Source organism: Lagopus muta, chromosome 5 (genome assembly GCF_023343835.1).
Source record: "Lagopus muta isolate bLagMut1 chromosome 5, bLagMut1 primary, whole genome shotgun sequence".
NCBI lineage: Eukaryota > Metazoa > Chordata > Aves > Galliformes > Phasianidae > Lagopus > Lagopus muta.
Window position 1 is genome coordinate 50,263,849 of NC_064437.1, and position 17,867 is coordinate 50,281,715.

Genomic DNA, 17,867 nt, shown 5'->3' on the forward strand with positions numbered 1-17,867 from the left:
CCGTAGCCGTACCGCGACGCGGTCCGGCGAGGGCTGCCCGAGTGGTTCCGCGCGCCGCCGGTGCGGCCGCGCCCAGCCGGGCCGCGCCCCAGTTTGTGTCCAATCAGAGAGCGATGTGCGTGCACCGAGCGGGGCGGCGATGCGTAAACAACCCCGGGAAACTCCTCCGCCCCCCGCCCGCTCCCCGCGCCGCCCCGCAGCCTCCCCCGCCGCCCGACAGCTCCGGCAAGGCGCGCGCTCCCGTCGCCCAACCGCCACGAGCGCCCTCCCCGCCCCCGCCCGCCCTCCGCCGGCGCCGCCCGCGCCGCCGCACGCACCGCTCCCCGCTCCGCACGCACCCGCGGTGCCGCGCAGGGGAAGGTAAGGGCCCGGCGGGCGGGGCTGCGCGGCGCGGCGGGATCCCGTGTCATAAGTAGTTGTGGGACGTGACGCAGAGCTCGCGCCGCGGCCGACGAGTAACTTTCTCCGAGCGCGGGGCGGCGCGGGGCTCCTGAGGGGACGGCGCTGCAGCCGGGGTCGTTGCGGCGCGCGGGGATCCGGAGCGGCCGTCGTGCGGGGCGCCGTCCCCGGGTGACGCGCGGCGGCGGTGCGGAGCTCCGCGTTATGTAAGATGTCACCGCGGAGGGAGCGGAGCCGCCGGGCCCCGCGCGAAGGGGCCGTGCCCCGCAGGTACCGGGCCCGGCCCGGCCCTCCGCCCCCACCCCACGTGCGGCGGCGCGGGGCTCCGCCAGGAGGGTTCCGTCGTTCCTCCCGCTCCGATGTAAAAGAAATAAACGCCGGAGCATCGCAAAGTTTAAGAACTTGGTTTTTCCATCCTTGCTGTGCGCGTGCGGTGCGCTAGCGCGATCCGGAGCCGACTGAATGAATCATCGCTTCCATGGAATAAACGCGGGTGAATCATCTCATGCACACGCGCGGGGGGGGACGCGCGGTCGCCGCGGACGGGGGCAGAGCCGCGCGGGGCCGGTGGGCGCGGGGTCCCCGGGCCGTGCGAGACCCGCGGGGCTGTGCCGCGCTCCGGGGGCACCGAGCGCCCCGCTTCGGCTGCGCCGGGCGGCCCTCGCTCCGTACTGAGTCCACTAAGGATGCTGCTGAGGGGCTTTGAGGAGCTGTACTGATCGAAGTGGATGATGAAGTTCAATTCAGATTTAAAGAAACAAACAAACCGAAGCCCACCACCACCAAACGAAGCACCTGAAATCGCACGGTGTCTGTTGCCTAAAACCAGAGACAGAAGCCAGATCCTTTCAGTCTGGGATTTGTTTAGTTTTGTTAAGCAAAAATACTTAGTCTGCATTATAGTAAATACGTAAATAGATATTTGGAAAACAAATGAAACCCGTTTGTTTAACAAACACATTTGAGTTGCACTCAGATGGAGTCCTTTTCCTGATCCTCCTGCCTGTTGCTGTTCAAATGGGATTAAAGCTAGCTCTCTGTATAGTTTTTCTTTCAACCCTGACTTGATTCCAGAGCTGAATTTCCATTTCCCTCTTTCTTTGACATGTTTATCTCTCCTTGCACAGAGGCAGTGCTTGGATTTTGTGAGATTCACTCCTCTTTGCTCTCTGGGTATACCTGCTCAGGCACAGAAGTGAAAGCATGGGTTGCAGAGCGGAGGAGGAGCTTCACAAACAGGTGGTTTCAAAGTATAAAAGCATGTGAGGAACACTGAGCATCTTGCTGCTAGGCCTGTCTGTTGCCTTGGGCATCAGGGATCCTTTACTTAGCTGTGTGTTCTGTACCACCAGCCGTTCTCCGAACAGGAACAGGGAAATGAATCAGCCATGGAAAGGGTTGGTATTTGTTGCTGTTGGAAGAAAGGGCATGTTGCTGGTTTGGTTTGATCTGAGTGCATTGGCCCTTGACGAGCAGTGTTGTAACATTCATTCATTCCAGAGTTGGAGCAGCTGAGTGTAGGAGAACTGTTACTTCAGCACCCGTGGTGTGGCTCACAGCTTCCCTGCAGCCAGAAGGCTCTATGCTTACCCACATTAGGGCTGTGTGTGGCTGGATGCACTGCTGGTCTCTGGGGTGGCCAAGCCAACAGACGGGAGCCAATGGCATTCTATTTCAGCATTTAAATCAGTAGTCAGTCAGCAGTCAACCTTTTTTATCTGATTTCTTACAAAGGAGGTACAAACATACAGTGTCTATAGCATGTTGAGTTCAATTCCAGAGCTCACTTGTGAGCCCACAGAGTGTGCAAATTAATTGAGGTAAAACAGATTGCTTGAGGGTTGCTTCTGCATGGTGCCACTGTTAAGGCTGACAAGCAGCAACTTTGGGAACAGCGGAAGGCAATGCAGCTCAAAGGGGAGCATCTGAACTTTGCATCCTGGGATGCAAAGTTTTCTTGTGTTGGGATACACAGTCTTTATTTGAAATGAATGACACTTTGCTCAGAAAATGGTTTGTGATGCACCTGGTTTGCAGATTATGTGTGCTGATAGGCTGATGCTGCAGGACTTTCATGGGTTCTCCTTCCCGCTCTCTCAGCTGGAGATGAATGGTTACTGTTCAAATGCAATTCAAAAACAAAACAAAACAAAAACAAAACAAAAAAAACCCTAAATGAATTAGGTGCTTTCCTCTCTGCAGTTTAAGCTTTAAAGGTTTTCTTTAGATAGATGCAGCTTCTCATGCAAAGTTTTGAACTAGTGTAGGATGTGGTTTTAATAACTACAGTGTAGGAAAAGGCTTTCAACTGGAAGAGGATAGATTTGGACTGGATGTTAGGATGTTAGTAAAGAATTTCAGTGAGGGTGGTGAGACAGAGATGCTGGAACAAGTTGTTCAGCAAAGTTGTGAATGTCTCCTCCATGGAAGTATTCAAGGCCAGGCTGGATGGAGCTCTGAGCAACCTGGTCTAGAGGCAGGTGTCCCTGCCCACAGCAGGGAGTTGGAACGAGATGATCTTAAAGGTCCTTCCAGCCCCAACCATTTGTGAGTCTGTGATTCCATGACACACTGCTGGTGTTGAAAAATAGAATCTTTTCTTCAACTTTCTAGTGAAAACTTGGTACCAAGTGCACATTTGCTCCCCAAATCCTCAATTTGAAACATTTGTTATGGTTAAAAGGTTTACTTTCTATTGGTAGGTTCAAACACAGTTTTCAAAAAGCAAGAAAATTACTAAGTTTAAAAAAAAAAAGTTGATCCTCCCACAAGGTTGTATCTCTTTGTATTACTATATTACTGGAGTTGTAGCTGCTCCATTCTTGCATGTTGATCAACAGTGCCTTGGATACTTCCCAGAGGGAAGCTGATTTCTCTGATTACCAGGTTTTTCTCGTTTTTTGTTTGTTTGTGTGTTTGTTTGTTTGTTTTCTAGAAAGTGTAGTGCATGAAGAGTACAGTTCGACAGAGGCTGAGGCTGGCAGTGAGCAGAGCAGGTGAGGTGCAGGCAGTGGCCAGGCTGCGTGAAAGCTGCATGGGTGCATGTGGAAAACAACACTGATACCCACTTCATCTTAATTGTTGTTTATAAAATAAAAATGGTCATCTGCCTAATGTGTGGCACTTCTGGAATGAAGGATACGTGGTGTTACTTGACTGCTCTGGTCTCAACAGCTGCCACTGTTAGTTCTTGCATGTGAAATGCATAAATCTGGCTGGTTACCTAAAACTGAAACCATTTGTCCCATATTAATAGCTGAATTCATCTATGTCTCAGCAAATTTCCTAACATCTGGCCAAACCGGTCATTTGCTTCTTCTCATCAGTCATTTATTTCCTGTTGGGAAGAATTTTCTTCCTCTGTTTGTCATTATTTTGTATGTTTTTAGGTTTGGCTGAAATTAAAAAACAGCCTGCCAGTTTGCTGTAGTGCTAGTAACCATCTTATTTTCATAAACGACCTAACAAAAAAAAGCTTTTCTGTCCCAGAACAATTTAAAGATGAGAAGAAAACTTTATGGGAGGATCTTCACTTCGTTGAGGTACTCCTGCTGATGGGAGGAGGCATCAGGCTGCAGTTGGTTGCAGTGTGCTGTGGGTCACACTGAGCTTACCCTGGTGGCTGGGGTTGCTCTGGCTGTTGTAAAGAGTGTGCCATGAGGGCACTGAGCAGGGACTGCTGAAGTCCCTTGTTCTTCATGTGTGTGTTTCTGCACTATCCAACACTGCAAATGGGGTGTTTTTGATGACCCCCCCATGTGTCAGTGCTGGCTCTTCCAGGAAGAGGAGAGCCACATCACAGTCTTAGCATTTCTACTCAAGGCAAATTCTTATCAATAAGAACTCTTTCTGCGCAGTAAGTCACTGCTGTTGATGCACCGAGAAACAGTGGTGGGACTTAAATGGTGAAACTGTATTCTTATCCTGATTCATTGGTATGATTCATTCTATGCATATTATTGATGGCAGCTTTACAAAATTATTTTCTGACAAAGATGCATTGTTTCTGGCAACTTTCTGGCAATTACCTACTTCTTGGAAAAATCTGTGGCTTGGTATGGATAGCAGACAGCTGAATCAGAGAGTAAAATCTGATACCAGCAGGGAGGGTCATAGTCTGTAATTGCCATAGAATTGCTTGCATCCTTTTCCTCAATCCCATCTCCCCAACTCTGCCCTGTGCATTTGTTTGGTTCTCTTGTTGCAGCTTAGTTTTTGTACTGTGACCTTTGAGGAACACTTTGTCATTCCTGCTGCGTTGGTAAAAATTTCAGCATTTTGGTGTCCTGGTTGATTTGGCTTCCAGTCTCTATGGAAATAATAAGAATACCGTCTGCTTTAGATGTTTTTGCCTGAATCTCTATTGTATTTCTGTCCCAGTGCACAGAAAAAATGAACTAACCTACAGTTTTTTAAAAGTTTTACAGTTTTCCTAGAACATTTGTCCAGTGACCACCACTAGGAGTAAAATAAGACTGAGTAGACAACAGTTCAAACGAAAGAGAAAAACAAATCTAAATTGTGAAGCTCATGTGAGGGAGCCCATGAATGCCACCAAAAGCAAAAACAAGCTCTAGCAGAAATAAAACTTCAGTATTGTTTTAACACTGTTCAGCAGGAAAAATCTCATAGGAATTCTTAAATGTGATGGGAATGAAAACAGTTCTAGTGATGATCTTCTGTAAGGCACAGATTGATTGTAGTTTATTTATGCAATTTTTTTATACCATCCTCTAGACCTTCTTTAAAAATAAGATTTTCCTTTGTAGCCAAAACACCCCACAGTGCCACAAGTAGCAGCTGGTTCAGCTGTGGACTTGGAATCACACACTTGAGCTTTCCTTTGCAAAGGTGTGGAGTTAGAGGTTACTCATGCTGAACTTATAGATAGGTGAGTTTGCTACAGCTGACTTCTTCCACAAGATACCAAGTGATAAGTAGATGATGGAGAGCTAATTTATCTTCAACTTGTAATTACATGAGTGATTTCACATTGCACTGCATCAGAGTATAGGGAATGTATGGCTTTACAGTGTGGGGTTAACTCATACATTTACATTAATTTCCCTTTACAGTGATCCTTGGAAGCATGGCTGTCCATTGATTACATTTTCAGAACCAGTGTCATTGTTCTGTAGCAATTGCAGCCAGGGCTAAAGAATTCCATATTACCAAACAAAAAAAATAAAAATAAAAATACCCAGGTCGATTTGCAAGATCTGTGATCTTGTAGTTGTAGGATCATTGATGATTTTTTGACTTTTTATCAGACAGTGGCTGCACTTGACAAACTAATTTTCAGAAGCAGAATATCCAAGATTTCTTTTAGAATTATAAAATAGAACATTTTCATATGCATTAACATCTGCATTTTTTAAAGTTTATGCCATCGTATAAGAAATCAGTGTATTTTAGTATGTACTCATAGAGACAGGATGAATATAGGAGGGCACAGTTGCATTAATTTTTATGTTTCCATCTGTCTACAGACATTTCATTTTTGTTTTCAGTCATATAAAAGGATAAATCGCGGAAGTAAAAAAACGGCAAGTCAGGAGCATAGGCTGTGATGTGTATTGTGCCCCAGCTATTTTGAAGTTCCCACTGAGCGTCCTAACCTGTGAAAAAGATGCTGTTATGCAGTAGTCCCAGTTTCCAGTCTTGGCTTTCTTCTAATCACTGCATTTTTTCACAGTTTCTGAATTTGTGATGCATAAAGGAAATACCTGCAGATTGAAAGTGTTTGTAAGGTCATCATTTCTCTTGTAGCTTTGTCACTACAATGACAGCGCTTGCTGGCCTTGATCAATAGCAAGGCTTGAGTCATAAAAGAAGTTCTCCAAATGTTAGCTCTCAGTCTGCTTAGCAGTTTCTGACATAATAATACAATGTAATACTGATTACATGACCTAGAACAACTATTAATTTCCTCAGTCTGGAGCTGTACGTAAAGCTGTGTGTAGAGACACTGGAGTTCCTTTCAGTAGCAGATTTCCCATTGTGCTTTCTAGTTCTGGTTCCTCTTTTTAACAGCACTGGTAAAATATCATTGCCTGATTAATTTGCTATGGATTTGATGGCTTGTTTATTAGATTATTACAGTCTGTGTTCAGAGAAACTATCACTTTCCCTTGGGATGTGAAATGTGTTTGGATTATCTGTTTATGATTCTCACGTGCAATTTTTAGATGACTTTTTGCATTGTGTTATATCTGTAGGAATCTTTGTGCACTAACAAAGCACACTGCAGTAACAGAATCCAAACATTAAATATTCTGAAGACATATTTCAATGCTAGTTGCTGCTGATCAGATCTGACAGACAGATAAATTCTCTCTGCCACAGAAAAGCAGTTGATCTTGAGATAAGAGAAGTCTTGATGACTTCAATCATTCTTAGAGAAATGCCACCCTAATTAAAGGAAGTGTAATTATATTTGTCTCCTCCCTCTAGAAGAAGAATGGAGCATGTAAGGAACCAGGCTTTTGATTATTTTCATAATGAAAACACAGGTTTTTTTTTGTGGAAGATCAGCTCTTAAATGTGTGGATTGAATGAAGTTAAGGAGTTTTCTTTCTTTCACAGTTTTATAAAATTGTTATTTACTTCTTTGAAGAATCATCAGTGGTTGCTGCAGAGACAAAAGAGCCTTTATGTGATATAAATGGTATTTTGACTAAGTACTCTTGGTTGATTCTGGCTGTAGAATTTCCCTGCTTACAAAGTGATTTTGAAGGGCTGCTTAATCAAACCAGTATTTTTCAGCTTTCTATCGTAAGGCTTTTGATATATCACTGTATGGTAACTATTGAGTGACGGCCTGAACCACTGATTGAGCACCTGGGGAAACAACCTGATCAGCTCTGGGAGCACAGGTGAAGACAATTCAGCTGTGTGTCCAGAAGGGGTGGAGCCTGGTTGCACTTCTCCTACACCCCGTGTAAGGACTGATTGCTACTAAGAAAAGATCTCTTTTCTGGGGGTCCCTCCTTGGTGAAGTTTTCCCTGGGAACCTGGAATCTTTCTACATTTTGGTATGGGTGAGTAATCTTTTTCCTTTCCTTTATAGTGCCTTTCTTTTGTGCCAGTCCTTCTGTCATCACGCCTTTGTTGTAATGCCTTTCCTATTGTGTTGATTTGTTCAATTACTACAGCTTGTGTATGGTTAAGCTTTCACAGATCTTGCCTTCAATTGCTTATAAAACTGTGAATTTTTAAATGATTGCAAGAGTAAGACTGGGGGAAAGTTGTCATTTTGCCCAGTTAAACATTTTTTTGTAATCTTTTCATTAAGCCAGCACCTAAAATTTGGCTTAGATATGGCCCTTGTAATACGATTTTTGTGTGTGTGTGCCTGTGAAAATAGAACAGCGTTTGGTCAAAGTATGAGCTTTTAAAAAAAAAATAGAATGAGTTTATGTATATTCTGGGAAGAGTTTGGCAGCTGTATCTTCCAAAGGCACCTGCAGCCAAGTAGGAGTGGAGCTTTCCCCATCATTGTTTGTCCTTGAATCCCAATATGTACTTTGATACAAATGCTGAAAAGGAAGAAACTGGCTGTGTGCTGAGGTACAGCCATCATGAAGGAGGAAGGGGTAACAGATCTGCAGTGGGGTTTAAAAAAAACAAAAAAAAACAAAAACAAAAAAAAAAAAACCAAGTGGTATCTGTTTGCAAATATCAGAGAGTGGAGGAAGCTGGTAACTACCTGGGGATCTAGACACAGGGAAATGTGAGGGTGTCAGTTGAGTAATTCGATAGGGATCCAAGACCAACAGGGAGCAAATTTCTTAAGCCTCATTTTATCCTCTGCTATCAGCAAATAGTAGAGAGAACAACAGGAAAGAGCATCTCTTTCCTTGAAGCCTTGCTGTTTTGTGTTGATCCTCTTTATGCACACATGTGAAGTGTGCTTGGTGGGTGCAGAAGTCAAGCTGCTGCTAACCAACAATGTGGAGTTGTACCAACTGCAGTGGAATTTGAGCACGGCAGGCTGCCAAATGTAAAAATTGGGCAGTTCTAATATAACTATTTTAAGACTGAAGGACTAAAATTAGGATGCTTCATAGCTTAGGCTATTGATGTGACCATGGTTTATCTGTTACAGTACTTGTAAATTCTGCTTTCTGAAAAGATATCTCCGTGGCATTCTGTTGTTCGTGGTACTGGTGTAAAGTGTTTATGGAATGAATTCGAGATTTATCAGTTGGGTTTGTCTGCAGAAGAATATACAATGTGCTCAGTCCGAGGCAGAAAGATGAAGATACCCTGCTTAGAAAATAAAAATGCTACCATGGATCACTAGTTTCTGCCCATCTTGCATGCTCAGTGACTATTGGAACAGATTTTATTTTGGAACTCTATTGGAGTCTGCTTTTTTTTTTCTTCTGAAATTATATCAATCTCAGAAGACTCCATCTAGCCATGGGATTCAGCTGAGTTTGCTTTCGTGGAGACATGCAAGAGATTGCTTTGTCCAAAGATTATCCATTTAGACAAAGGCATGTAGTAGACAAGTAAGTTCAGGGAGAGGTGCTAGTCATACAGATACCATTTTTTCCACAAAGTAATTGGGTATGCTGTTTGAAGGTACACAGTTTCTATTTTATTCCTCAGAGTATATCTGTGTTAAGGTGCATCAGAGCAGTTCCAAGCTCCTGCTGTTGAGCTTGGAGGATCAGGGGAGATCCATCCTTGCCTGTGGTCAGCAGCACCAAGGTAGTGCTAACTGTGGCTCAGTGCCATGGTAACACCACAGCAGTTTCCAGCCAGCTTACAGCACAGGCAGATCTCACTGTGTTGGGACTCAGCATTCAGCCTTTCTTGTCACTCAAGCAAGAGTAAACAAAATACTTTATTAAAGAAGCTTTTTTTTTTTTTTTTTTTTTTTTTTTTTTTTTTTTTTTTTTTGAGAGCTGCAACAGTGATCTCATGGATGAGGTCTGAACGTGGTATGGAAGAGACAGGCAGAATGTAGGGAAGAACTAATGTAACTGTGTGCTAAAAACCCACAGTGCTTAAAGCTGGACAGTGCAGAGCCTTTCCTCTATACCTCACTGAGTGGGATGGCACTGGTAGTGCTTATTGGAGGGAGTGAGATTTACCTTGTTCATGGAGATAAGCCTAATCGCTCCCCAGAAGTAGCAACTGACAGATTAAATGTTGATTCCTGTGCTTTCCTAAGAAAGCTAAGAATAGCATAAGCATAGCTGAGCATCGTGTGCTGGAAGATGTGTTGGGAACCTATGCTGCAGGAGCATTCTGTAATTGGGGAAAGTCAAGCAGCTCAGTGCTGCACTGCTCTAAAAATGAGTGGTAATATTTTGGCATCGGTGATTGTGAGTATTCAGACAAGTCTGTATCACTGTTCTCAAATATGTTAATTTAGCTGCTGAACAAGAGCAATTCTTCTTTTAATTGATCGCTGTTGTCCATGTGTACTGTGGGCTGCACATTTTAAGCAGCGGCTAAAAAGCCTGGTACTCCATCAGTGCTCATTTTATGATGTTAATATGTGCAACATTCACTTGGAAGTCACCAGCTCTGCATGCATTAATCCCTGGAGATATACCAAATACATGGATGCAGTGATTCCATATGAGCTGTAGAGCTAAACAGTGCAGAGATATCTAACTGCTGACTGCGAACTTGCTGTCCTTTTTCACCATGTACCAAAAGCAGTCAGTCCAGTATACCCAGAACAGAGCCAGAGCCCCAAAACTTTTTCAAGTGCTGCTAACAAAGGGTGAGATCTCTATTATGGAGTAGTTGTTTCAGCAGCTTGTTTTATTCTCTGGACCATGCACAGGTGCTGGAGATGGGTAAGCTGTCTTCCTTCTCTAGAGGGAAGTCAGTAGATCAGGTGTTTGCAGGATACTAATCTGAAGGATTAGTATAGATAGAAGGTCCTTGCAGAAGCGAACTGCATTGCAGTGTGTACCAGATAATTACCTGCCAGAGACCACTGAGCTTAATGACTTAAGTGTCTATCAAAAATGCTTTTCTCTAAGCAAGTAGGTGCTAAATATTTTCAGGGGGAAGGGCAGGGCTGAGATTGTTCTTAGTGTAAACAATTGCAATCTTTTGGGTTTGTCTTAACCTTGTAATTTTCTCTAACATCTATGTTTCTGAGTTGCAGGGTTTCATATCCAGCATTTAGTCTTTTTGTTTGTTTGTTTTATTTTGCCTGTTCTTGTTCATCTCACAAGTACAAGGAACAAACCAGAACTCAAGGTAGAAGATAGATTTCAGAATAAGAAGAAATTTGAGTAAACTAAAAAAGTCACAAGAGGACTGCGGAGCAGAATATAGAATATGAGGCTGGTATGAAATTCTAAATGTTTTCCTTGGAATTCAGATCACTTCCCTGGAAGACAAACCTTACTTAATATGGAGCATGTAAAATAGTTCCACTGAGTCAGTGCTGGCCAGGCAACAATTATTTCTTACTAGAAAACTTAAGTTTAAATGGGTTCAGACTAGCATCGTTCTTACTCTGTTGTACAAGATAAAATACTGTGGTATTTTTCATGATTTATCTAAAGGTTGAAGTTTTTTATAGATAAGAAAAAAAAGTTATAAATGAAAATTGTCCAGAAAGACAGGAAAACTTTCTAGTAGAAGTTGCTGTTGTTTTCAGTCACCAAATTCCAGAGAAATAGCTTGGTTATTCTGCATCTTATGTAGATGGACTTAGTGGTACAATTTCCAAAGATTTCTGTTTGCAACAGAGTTGACTGGAAGGTTGCAATGTATGTTTTCTAGGCCCCTATCCTAGCTGCTGTTGCATGAAAACACCCATTTTTGCGCTGAAATTCAAGTTATGTTCTCAGTGTTGCTAAGTACTGATTTCAACTAGTTTCGAATGCCAGAGGTTTGTTACTTGTGTGCAGGTTTCCTGTAAAAATACTGTTCCCCATTTGTTCTATATTAAACCCTTCTCCGTTTGTATTTTGTACTCATAGAAAATAAACACATAAAAAATGTGTTGTTTTACCAACTAATAGAAGCAAACTAGCTAGGGTGCAGAGTGGTCCAAAATCAGCTTTCCATAAGAGTTTTTTTCTTAAAGAAAAAAGCCCGACTTAAGTGAATGTCTTTTATTTATTTTGCAAGAAATCACAGAATAGTTTGGATTGGAAGGGGCCTTAAGAACTATCCGGTTCCAGCTCCTTCAGTGGGCAGGGATGTGTTCCCCTGTGTCTGGGCCCAGGATCCCATCTGACCTGGCCTTAAATGCCTACAGGTAAGGGGCATTCTGTGGGCAACTTGTGCCAGTGCCTCCCCACCTTCACCTAAAGAATGTCCTCCTTACATCTAATCTCAGCCTACCCATTTGTAGTTTAAAAAATTTGTGACTTATACTACCTTATACTCAGGTTTTAAAAAAAAATCTCCATGATCGTTTAATACAGGAATTTAAACACTGCATTTTCCATTAATATCTAGAATGAAGGAGATAATAGTGAAATAGATCCATAATAATCTTTACAATGTTTAATACTGTGGCTGAATTCTCTTAAATTTAAGTGGTCTGCCCCATTGATGTTGCTCAATACTTGAATGAATTAAAAAATAAGATTTGTTTTTCTTGGACGCAACTTTGTACTTAAATCAGTAAGTGTAGAAAACAAACTATGTACAGTTGTGCACACTGCACAATAACTGGGGAAGTATTTAATGCTCAACTTTTGCCAAACAGATTTTTTTTTTTTCCTGCAGGAGTCTTGTAGATGTTTTGCTTAGATGTTTTGCTTCCACCTACTCCTGTCTAACATAACGCATTTCTTTCATAGAGAAATGAGTTCTGAAAAATCATGTTTGGCAGTTGTATCAAGTAAAACTGTGGGGTTTTTTTTTTGTTTTTTTTTTTCTTTCTGGAATCTCTTAAGTGTTGTGTAGGTTTACCAACAGTGCTCATTTAGGAGTAGAGTGAACAGGTGCCTGTTATTTTTGTTGACATTGGAGTCTGTAGGGATGTAAGCAGTCCAGCATTCCTCATGTAAGCATTTTTCTTTCCAGAACAATGTCTGAATCTTGTGTGAAAATCTTATTCTTATGTCTGCTCTCACCTGTCATTAGCAAAATGGGGCCTTGTGAAAAAGGAGTTCACTTGAGTACTCATGAAGTATTGAGGTATTGTAGAAGGCAGGGAAGGAGGTACTTAGTATGTAAATATCTTGTTCTTGGAGGGTGCAAGGAGGGATCTAGAAAAATGGATGGAAATGTGGTGTATTCAAATGGATGTTTTTGCATGTGCAATGTTCATCACAACCTAACTATATGCTCAAAGATAACATGATATCTGCAGAATTCAAATGCAATCTCTGTGGCTTCCAAACTAAGAGATGTAATAGAGCAGAGGATCACCTCAGTTCTTAACTGTGTCCACGTCCTTCCGGAACACTTTTTTTATGAGATAGCGTAGTGTAGGGAATCTTACAGGAGCTAAAAGGAGCAATATTTGTTTGCTCAGAGTTACTAATGCACTATGTGGACACTGGTAGTATCTTGTGCTTTGCCTCTTCCCTCCTAGCTGTTGGGAGACTGTTGTACATCTAGAATAAGATTAGGCATTCTAGACTACACGTACGCTTCTAGCTATGCTGCAGTGATGAAAATGTTGCCTATAACCTAGCTGCAGATCTGTAATAGCATTCTTTTATTTGTCACCAAAAGTATTTTCAATTAATTGCAAATATACAGTGAGGCAGTATTCCTTTTCCTGCTACTGTTTAACTGCTGCTTTGGAAATGAGCCTAACTGTGCATTTTTATTTCCTTTTTAATAATGAATATGTAGCTGTAAAGCAGTCTATCAGTGCTAGATGTATACTGCCCAACAACTTCTTCATCACAACACTGGTAGAAGTACATTTAATTACATCATAGGGACACAAAAATAATTTGTTCAAGGAAGTCATGTCAGCATTGTGTGGGATTGGGCTGTGTAAATAGCAATGTTCACATTCATTCATGAGATGTTTGTTAATAAGAAAAAGAAAGATGAGTTGACGGGACTGAAGCTTTGTCATCTTAAGTAGTCATTACTCCTGCCTAAAACTGAAAGCAAAAATTTAATCAAAGCAATGTTCTGTTTCATTCCTATTTTGCGAGTGTATAAAATTATATATATAAAGACACAACTTGGATATTCAGTGACATATGAAATTCTGCCCAATCCAACTTTAATCTTTCAACTTTTTTTTCTTGTAAAATGTTTCACATGCTTCCACTTTGAGATTGGAGACTTACCTTTCAATTCCTTACTGATCCTGTTTTAAAAGTAACAGCTGATAACTTGTTTAATCATTTTCAGGATCTAGTAGCAACAGCAGTATGAGATGATGTGTAGGCTTAGTGCTCAATATAACTATTTCATGCAAAATAAAATCCCTCACCTCAGAGATTAGGTGCCTGGTTTAAATCCATGTCAAATGAATATTCAGATGAAGAATAATGTTGTGATTAACACAATGTATTGAAACTTGGTAGTTTTAATTCCTAGGCAGTCATACCTGTCTGTGTGGCTGGCATCAGAAATTTCTTAGGAAAGCAACAAGAGTATTTTACTCTTTCTGTAAAGCAGACTCAATGTATTCTTCATGATGCTAGACTGCAGCTGAAGGTATATTTGCTGAATGGATATATATGGATTGTAATCAAGCCAGGTTTGTTAAATAACAAAGATAGTGTCAGGGATTACAGTCATAGAATCACAAGGTTGGAAATGACCTATAAGATCATCTAGTCCAACTGTCCCCTCATCACCGTTGCCACCACAAGCAGTAAACCATATCATGCAGCACGTTGTCCAGACACCTCTTGAGCACTGCCAGGGATGGCGACTCCACCACCTCCCTGTGCAGCCATTCCAGTGCCTGACCACCCTCTGAGAGAAATAGTTCTTCCTTATGTCTAATCTAAACCTCCTTTGATACAACTTGCGGCCATTACCCCGTGTCCTGCTTGTTGCCTGGGAGAAGAGGCCAAATCCCTCTTCACCACAACCTCCCTTCAGGAGGTTGTAGAGTGCAATGAGGTCTCCCCTGAGCCTCCTCTTCTCCAGACTGAACAATCCCAGCTTCCTCAGCCGCTCCTCATAAGACTTGTGCTCCAGACCCCTCACCAGTTTTGTTGCCCTTCTCTGGACACGCTCCAGGACCTCAACATCTTTCCTGTAGTGAGGGGCCCAAAACTGAACACAGTACTCAAGGTGCAGCATCACCAGTGCTGAGTACAGGGAGACTACTACCTCCCTGCTCCTGCTGGCCACACTATTTCTAATGCAGGCCAGGATGCCGTTGGCCCTCTTGGCCTTGGGCACAGTCAGCTTGTGTTCAGCTGAGCATCAGCTAACACACCCAGGTCCTTCTCTTCTTCGCACTCATCCAGCCACTTATCCTCAAGCTTATAACGCTGCATGGGTTTGTTGTGCCCAAAGTGCAGAACCCAGCACTTGGCCTCGTTGAACCTCAGCCCAGTGGTCCAGCCTGTCTAAATCCCTCTGAAGGGCCTCCCTACCCTCAATCAGATCGACACCACCTCCCAGCTTGGTGTCATCTGCAAACTTACTGAGGGTACGCTCAATCCCCTCATCTAGGTCATCAGTAAAGATATTAAACAAGACGGGCCCCAGTACTGACCCCCTGGGAACACCACTTGAAACAGGTCACTAGTTGGACTTCACTCCATTCACCACGACCCACTGGACACAGCCCTGTAGCCAGTTCCTTATCCAAAGAAGTTTATACCTGTCCAGACCACAGGCACCTAGGTTCCCCAGAAGAAGCCTGTGAGGGACCATGTCAAAGGCTAGGAAGACTACATCAGCAGCCCTTCCCTCATCTACCAGACTGGTCACCCAGTCATAGAAGGAGATGAGGTTGGTCAAGCATGACCTGCCTTTCGCAAACCCATCCTGGCTGGGCCTGATCCCCTGGACACTGCACACATGCCATGCAATCTCATCCAAGATGATTTGCTCCATAACCTTCCCTGGTACCGAGGTCAGGCTAACAGGTCTATAGTTCCCCAGATCCTCCTTACGGCCCTTCTTGAAGATGGGAGTCACATCAGCAGCCTCCAATCCTCTGGGACCTCACCAGTTAACCAGGAGCGCTGATAGATGGCGGAGAGAGGCTCAGCAATCACCCTCCCTCCCCCCCTCCCCCCCCCCAGCACCTGAGGGTGCAGCCCATCTGGTCCCATGGACTTGTCACAGTCCAGATGGAGGAGAAGCTCTCTGACTGTCTCCACTGGAATTGCTGGGGGCATATTCTGAGCAGTGTCCCAGACTTCCAGATTGAGGCATAAAAAGCCCAGAGGATAACTGGCCTGGCTATTAAAGGCAGATGTAAAGAAGGCATTGAGGACCTCAGCCCCCTCCTTGTCCTCAGTGACCACATTCCCTACTGCATCAAGTGTAGGATGAGAATTATCTTTGGTTCTTCTTTTGCTGTTGATATATTTATAAAAGGATTTTTTATTGTCTTTTACTGCAGAGGCCACCTGAGTTCAAGTTGGGCTTTCACCTTCCTAACTTCCTCCCTGCATACCTTAGCTGCTACTTTGTAATCTCCCCAAGTAGCCTGTCCCTTCTTGCAGAGGATGTAGACTCTCTTTTTCTCCCTGAGTCTCAACTGTAATTCCTGGCTCATCCACACCGGTCATCAGTGAATGGTACCCAGCTTGCTCTGGACCCTTGTTTGACGACGTTGTGCTGATAGATGTTCTTTTTGTTTGCTTCCATCATTGTTGAAGCTAGAGAGATAAAAAAAATAGATCTGCTCTTTCCTTTCTAAAATTTGTTTTATTTTGATAAGCTTTCAGGACTGTGTACTTCTACACAGTAGTCTAATGCTTACTCTAATGATAAATGTGTTCTTAAATTATTTAGCATATACAGTAGCTGCTTAATAATTTGAAGTTTTTCGACATATGGAACAAATGGAAACAGATTCAGAGCTGGTAAGTGATAGAATCCTACTGGTCTGTAATGATTTTTAGGAAAACCTGGTAGCTCTTGTCTATTTTGCCTTATGATGCTAACCAAAACAGATCCCAGGGTCCAGTACTTGACACTAAGGGCAAGGTGACAGAGACAGTGCATGCTTGAGTGTATCCTTATAACAAGCATTGGTACAACAGGGATATGCACTTGTATGAATCTTGCCATGGGCCTGATTACCCCTAGGTTGGAAGTAATGCTAAGTTGATGAAGAAAAAAACTGAAGTGCAGGGACACACAATCATAGACACAGGGCTTTTAGTCTTCCCTGCATAACTTATTCTTTAGCAACTTTTCATACAGGGAACTTGCTGTATGTAAAATGACTAGATATGATGAAGCTATGCTTTTTTTAAAAAAAAAAAAAAAAAAATTGTTTCACTTTGATAAACAATGTACCTTGCAGGTTGTTTGATCACTAAGGCTGTATTTTTCCCTAGTCAGTATCAGTAATTCCAGATGAGTCTGTGTTGCATCAGAGGTATGAACTGTGATGAATGCTGAGCTCTTGTCTTGTGGCCATGTCATTGGTCCCTCATGAAAGTACAGCATGGGAGGATAGGAAGATATGTGCTGAGCAGTGGAGATAAGGCAAAGACATTCGCACATCAACCTTTTGAGATTGGCAGCTCAACCAGGTTTCAGTCCACCTCTTTGTTTATCTAGTTCATACAGTCAGTGCTGAAAGGTTCACTAAAGCCAAGGTGGTGTCCCTTTATCTACAAAGCCAGCCATCTCCTCATAGAAGGCTCTTGGTCTGATCAGGTCATTTTACCATTCACAAGCCTGTGCTGGCTAATCTGTTACCCTCGTTTTTCTTCATGTCTAGGACTATTTGCATTCTCGCTTTCCCCTGTGATTGAGGTGAGACTGACCAGTCTGTGTTCTCTGGATCTTCTTTCTTGCCTTTCCAGGATGGATGACATTTGCTTTTTTCTAGTCCTCAGGATCAGTTTCAGATACCTATGATCTTTAATGGGGCATTAAGGATGGCCTTGAGCAACATCATGTCTACTAGCTCTGTCAGGATACATTCACAAGCACTATCAGGAGACATGGACTTGATTAGGATCATCTAGCCTGTATAAATGTGCCTTTATTGCCTGAGATCTCACAATCTCAACCTGGCTGCAGCCAAAGCTGTCCCCAGCCTTCACAGCCCTAAAGAGTTCTTCTCTGTAAGAATCAGATCTAGCAAAGCATCTCTCTTTATTTTTATCAGAAAGGAATTGTCAGAGCTCTATGAAAGCCTCCTTGGTTGCTTGTACCCTCACCTGCGTTGCTCTTCTAGCAGATACTGGTATGGTCACAGTCCTGCATGAGGACCAGTGCATGCAAATATGTGATTTCTTCCACTTATAGACCTCATCTACTCTTTTCTCTCATCAGGTGTCTGTAGCAGATGTTTACCACCTACAAGTATGAAGTCTTCGCTTTAGCATAGAAGGCAGGCACTGAGA

At 43.0% G+C, this 17,867-nt stretch overlaps 1 protein-coding gene across 3 annotated transcripts in view; it reads left to right on the forward strand.

Annotated features, from left to right (window-relative positions):
- The first annotated feature begins 289 nt into the window (after positions 1 to 289).
- The window catches only part of PCGF5 (polycomb group ring finger 5), a 58,204-nt gene continuing 40,626 nt past the window's right edge, over positions 290 to 17,867 (forward strand). Inside the window, exon 1 of one of the 3 annotated variants that reach the window (XM_048946961.1) lies at positions 290 to 360. Coding sequence is in view for 1 of the 3 variants with exons in the window: in XM_048946965.1 (XP_048802922.1) it covers positions 7,436 to 7,439 (4 nt within the window). In the remaining 2 variants the exon portion in view is untranslated. Of the gene's footprint in view, positions 361 to 7,307; positions 7,440 to 17,867 lie in introns of those variants that run through there. The other 2 variants (XM_048946960.1, XM_048946965.1) reach the window with 2 other exon arrangements.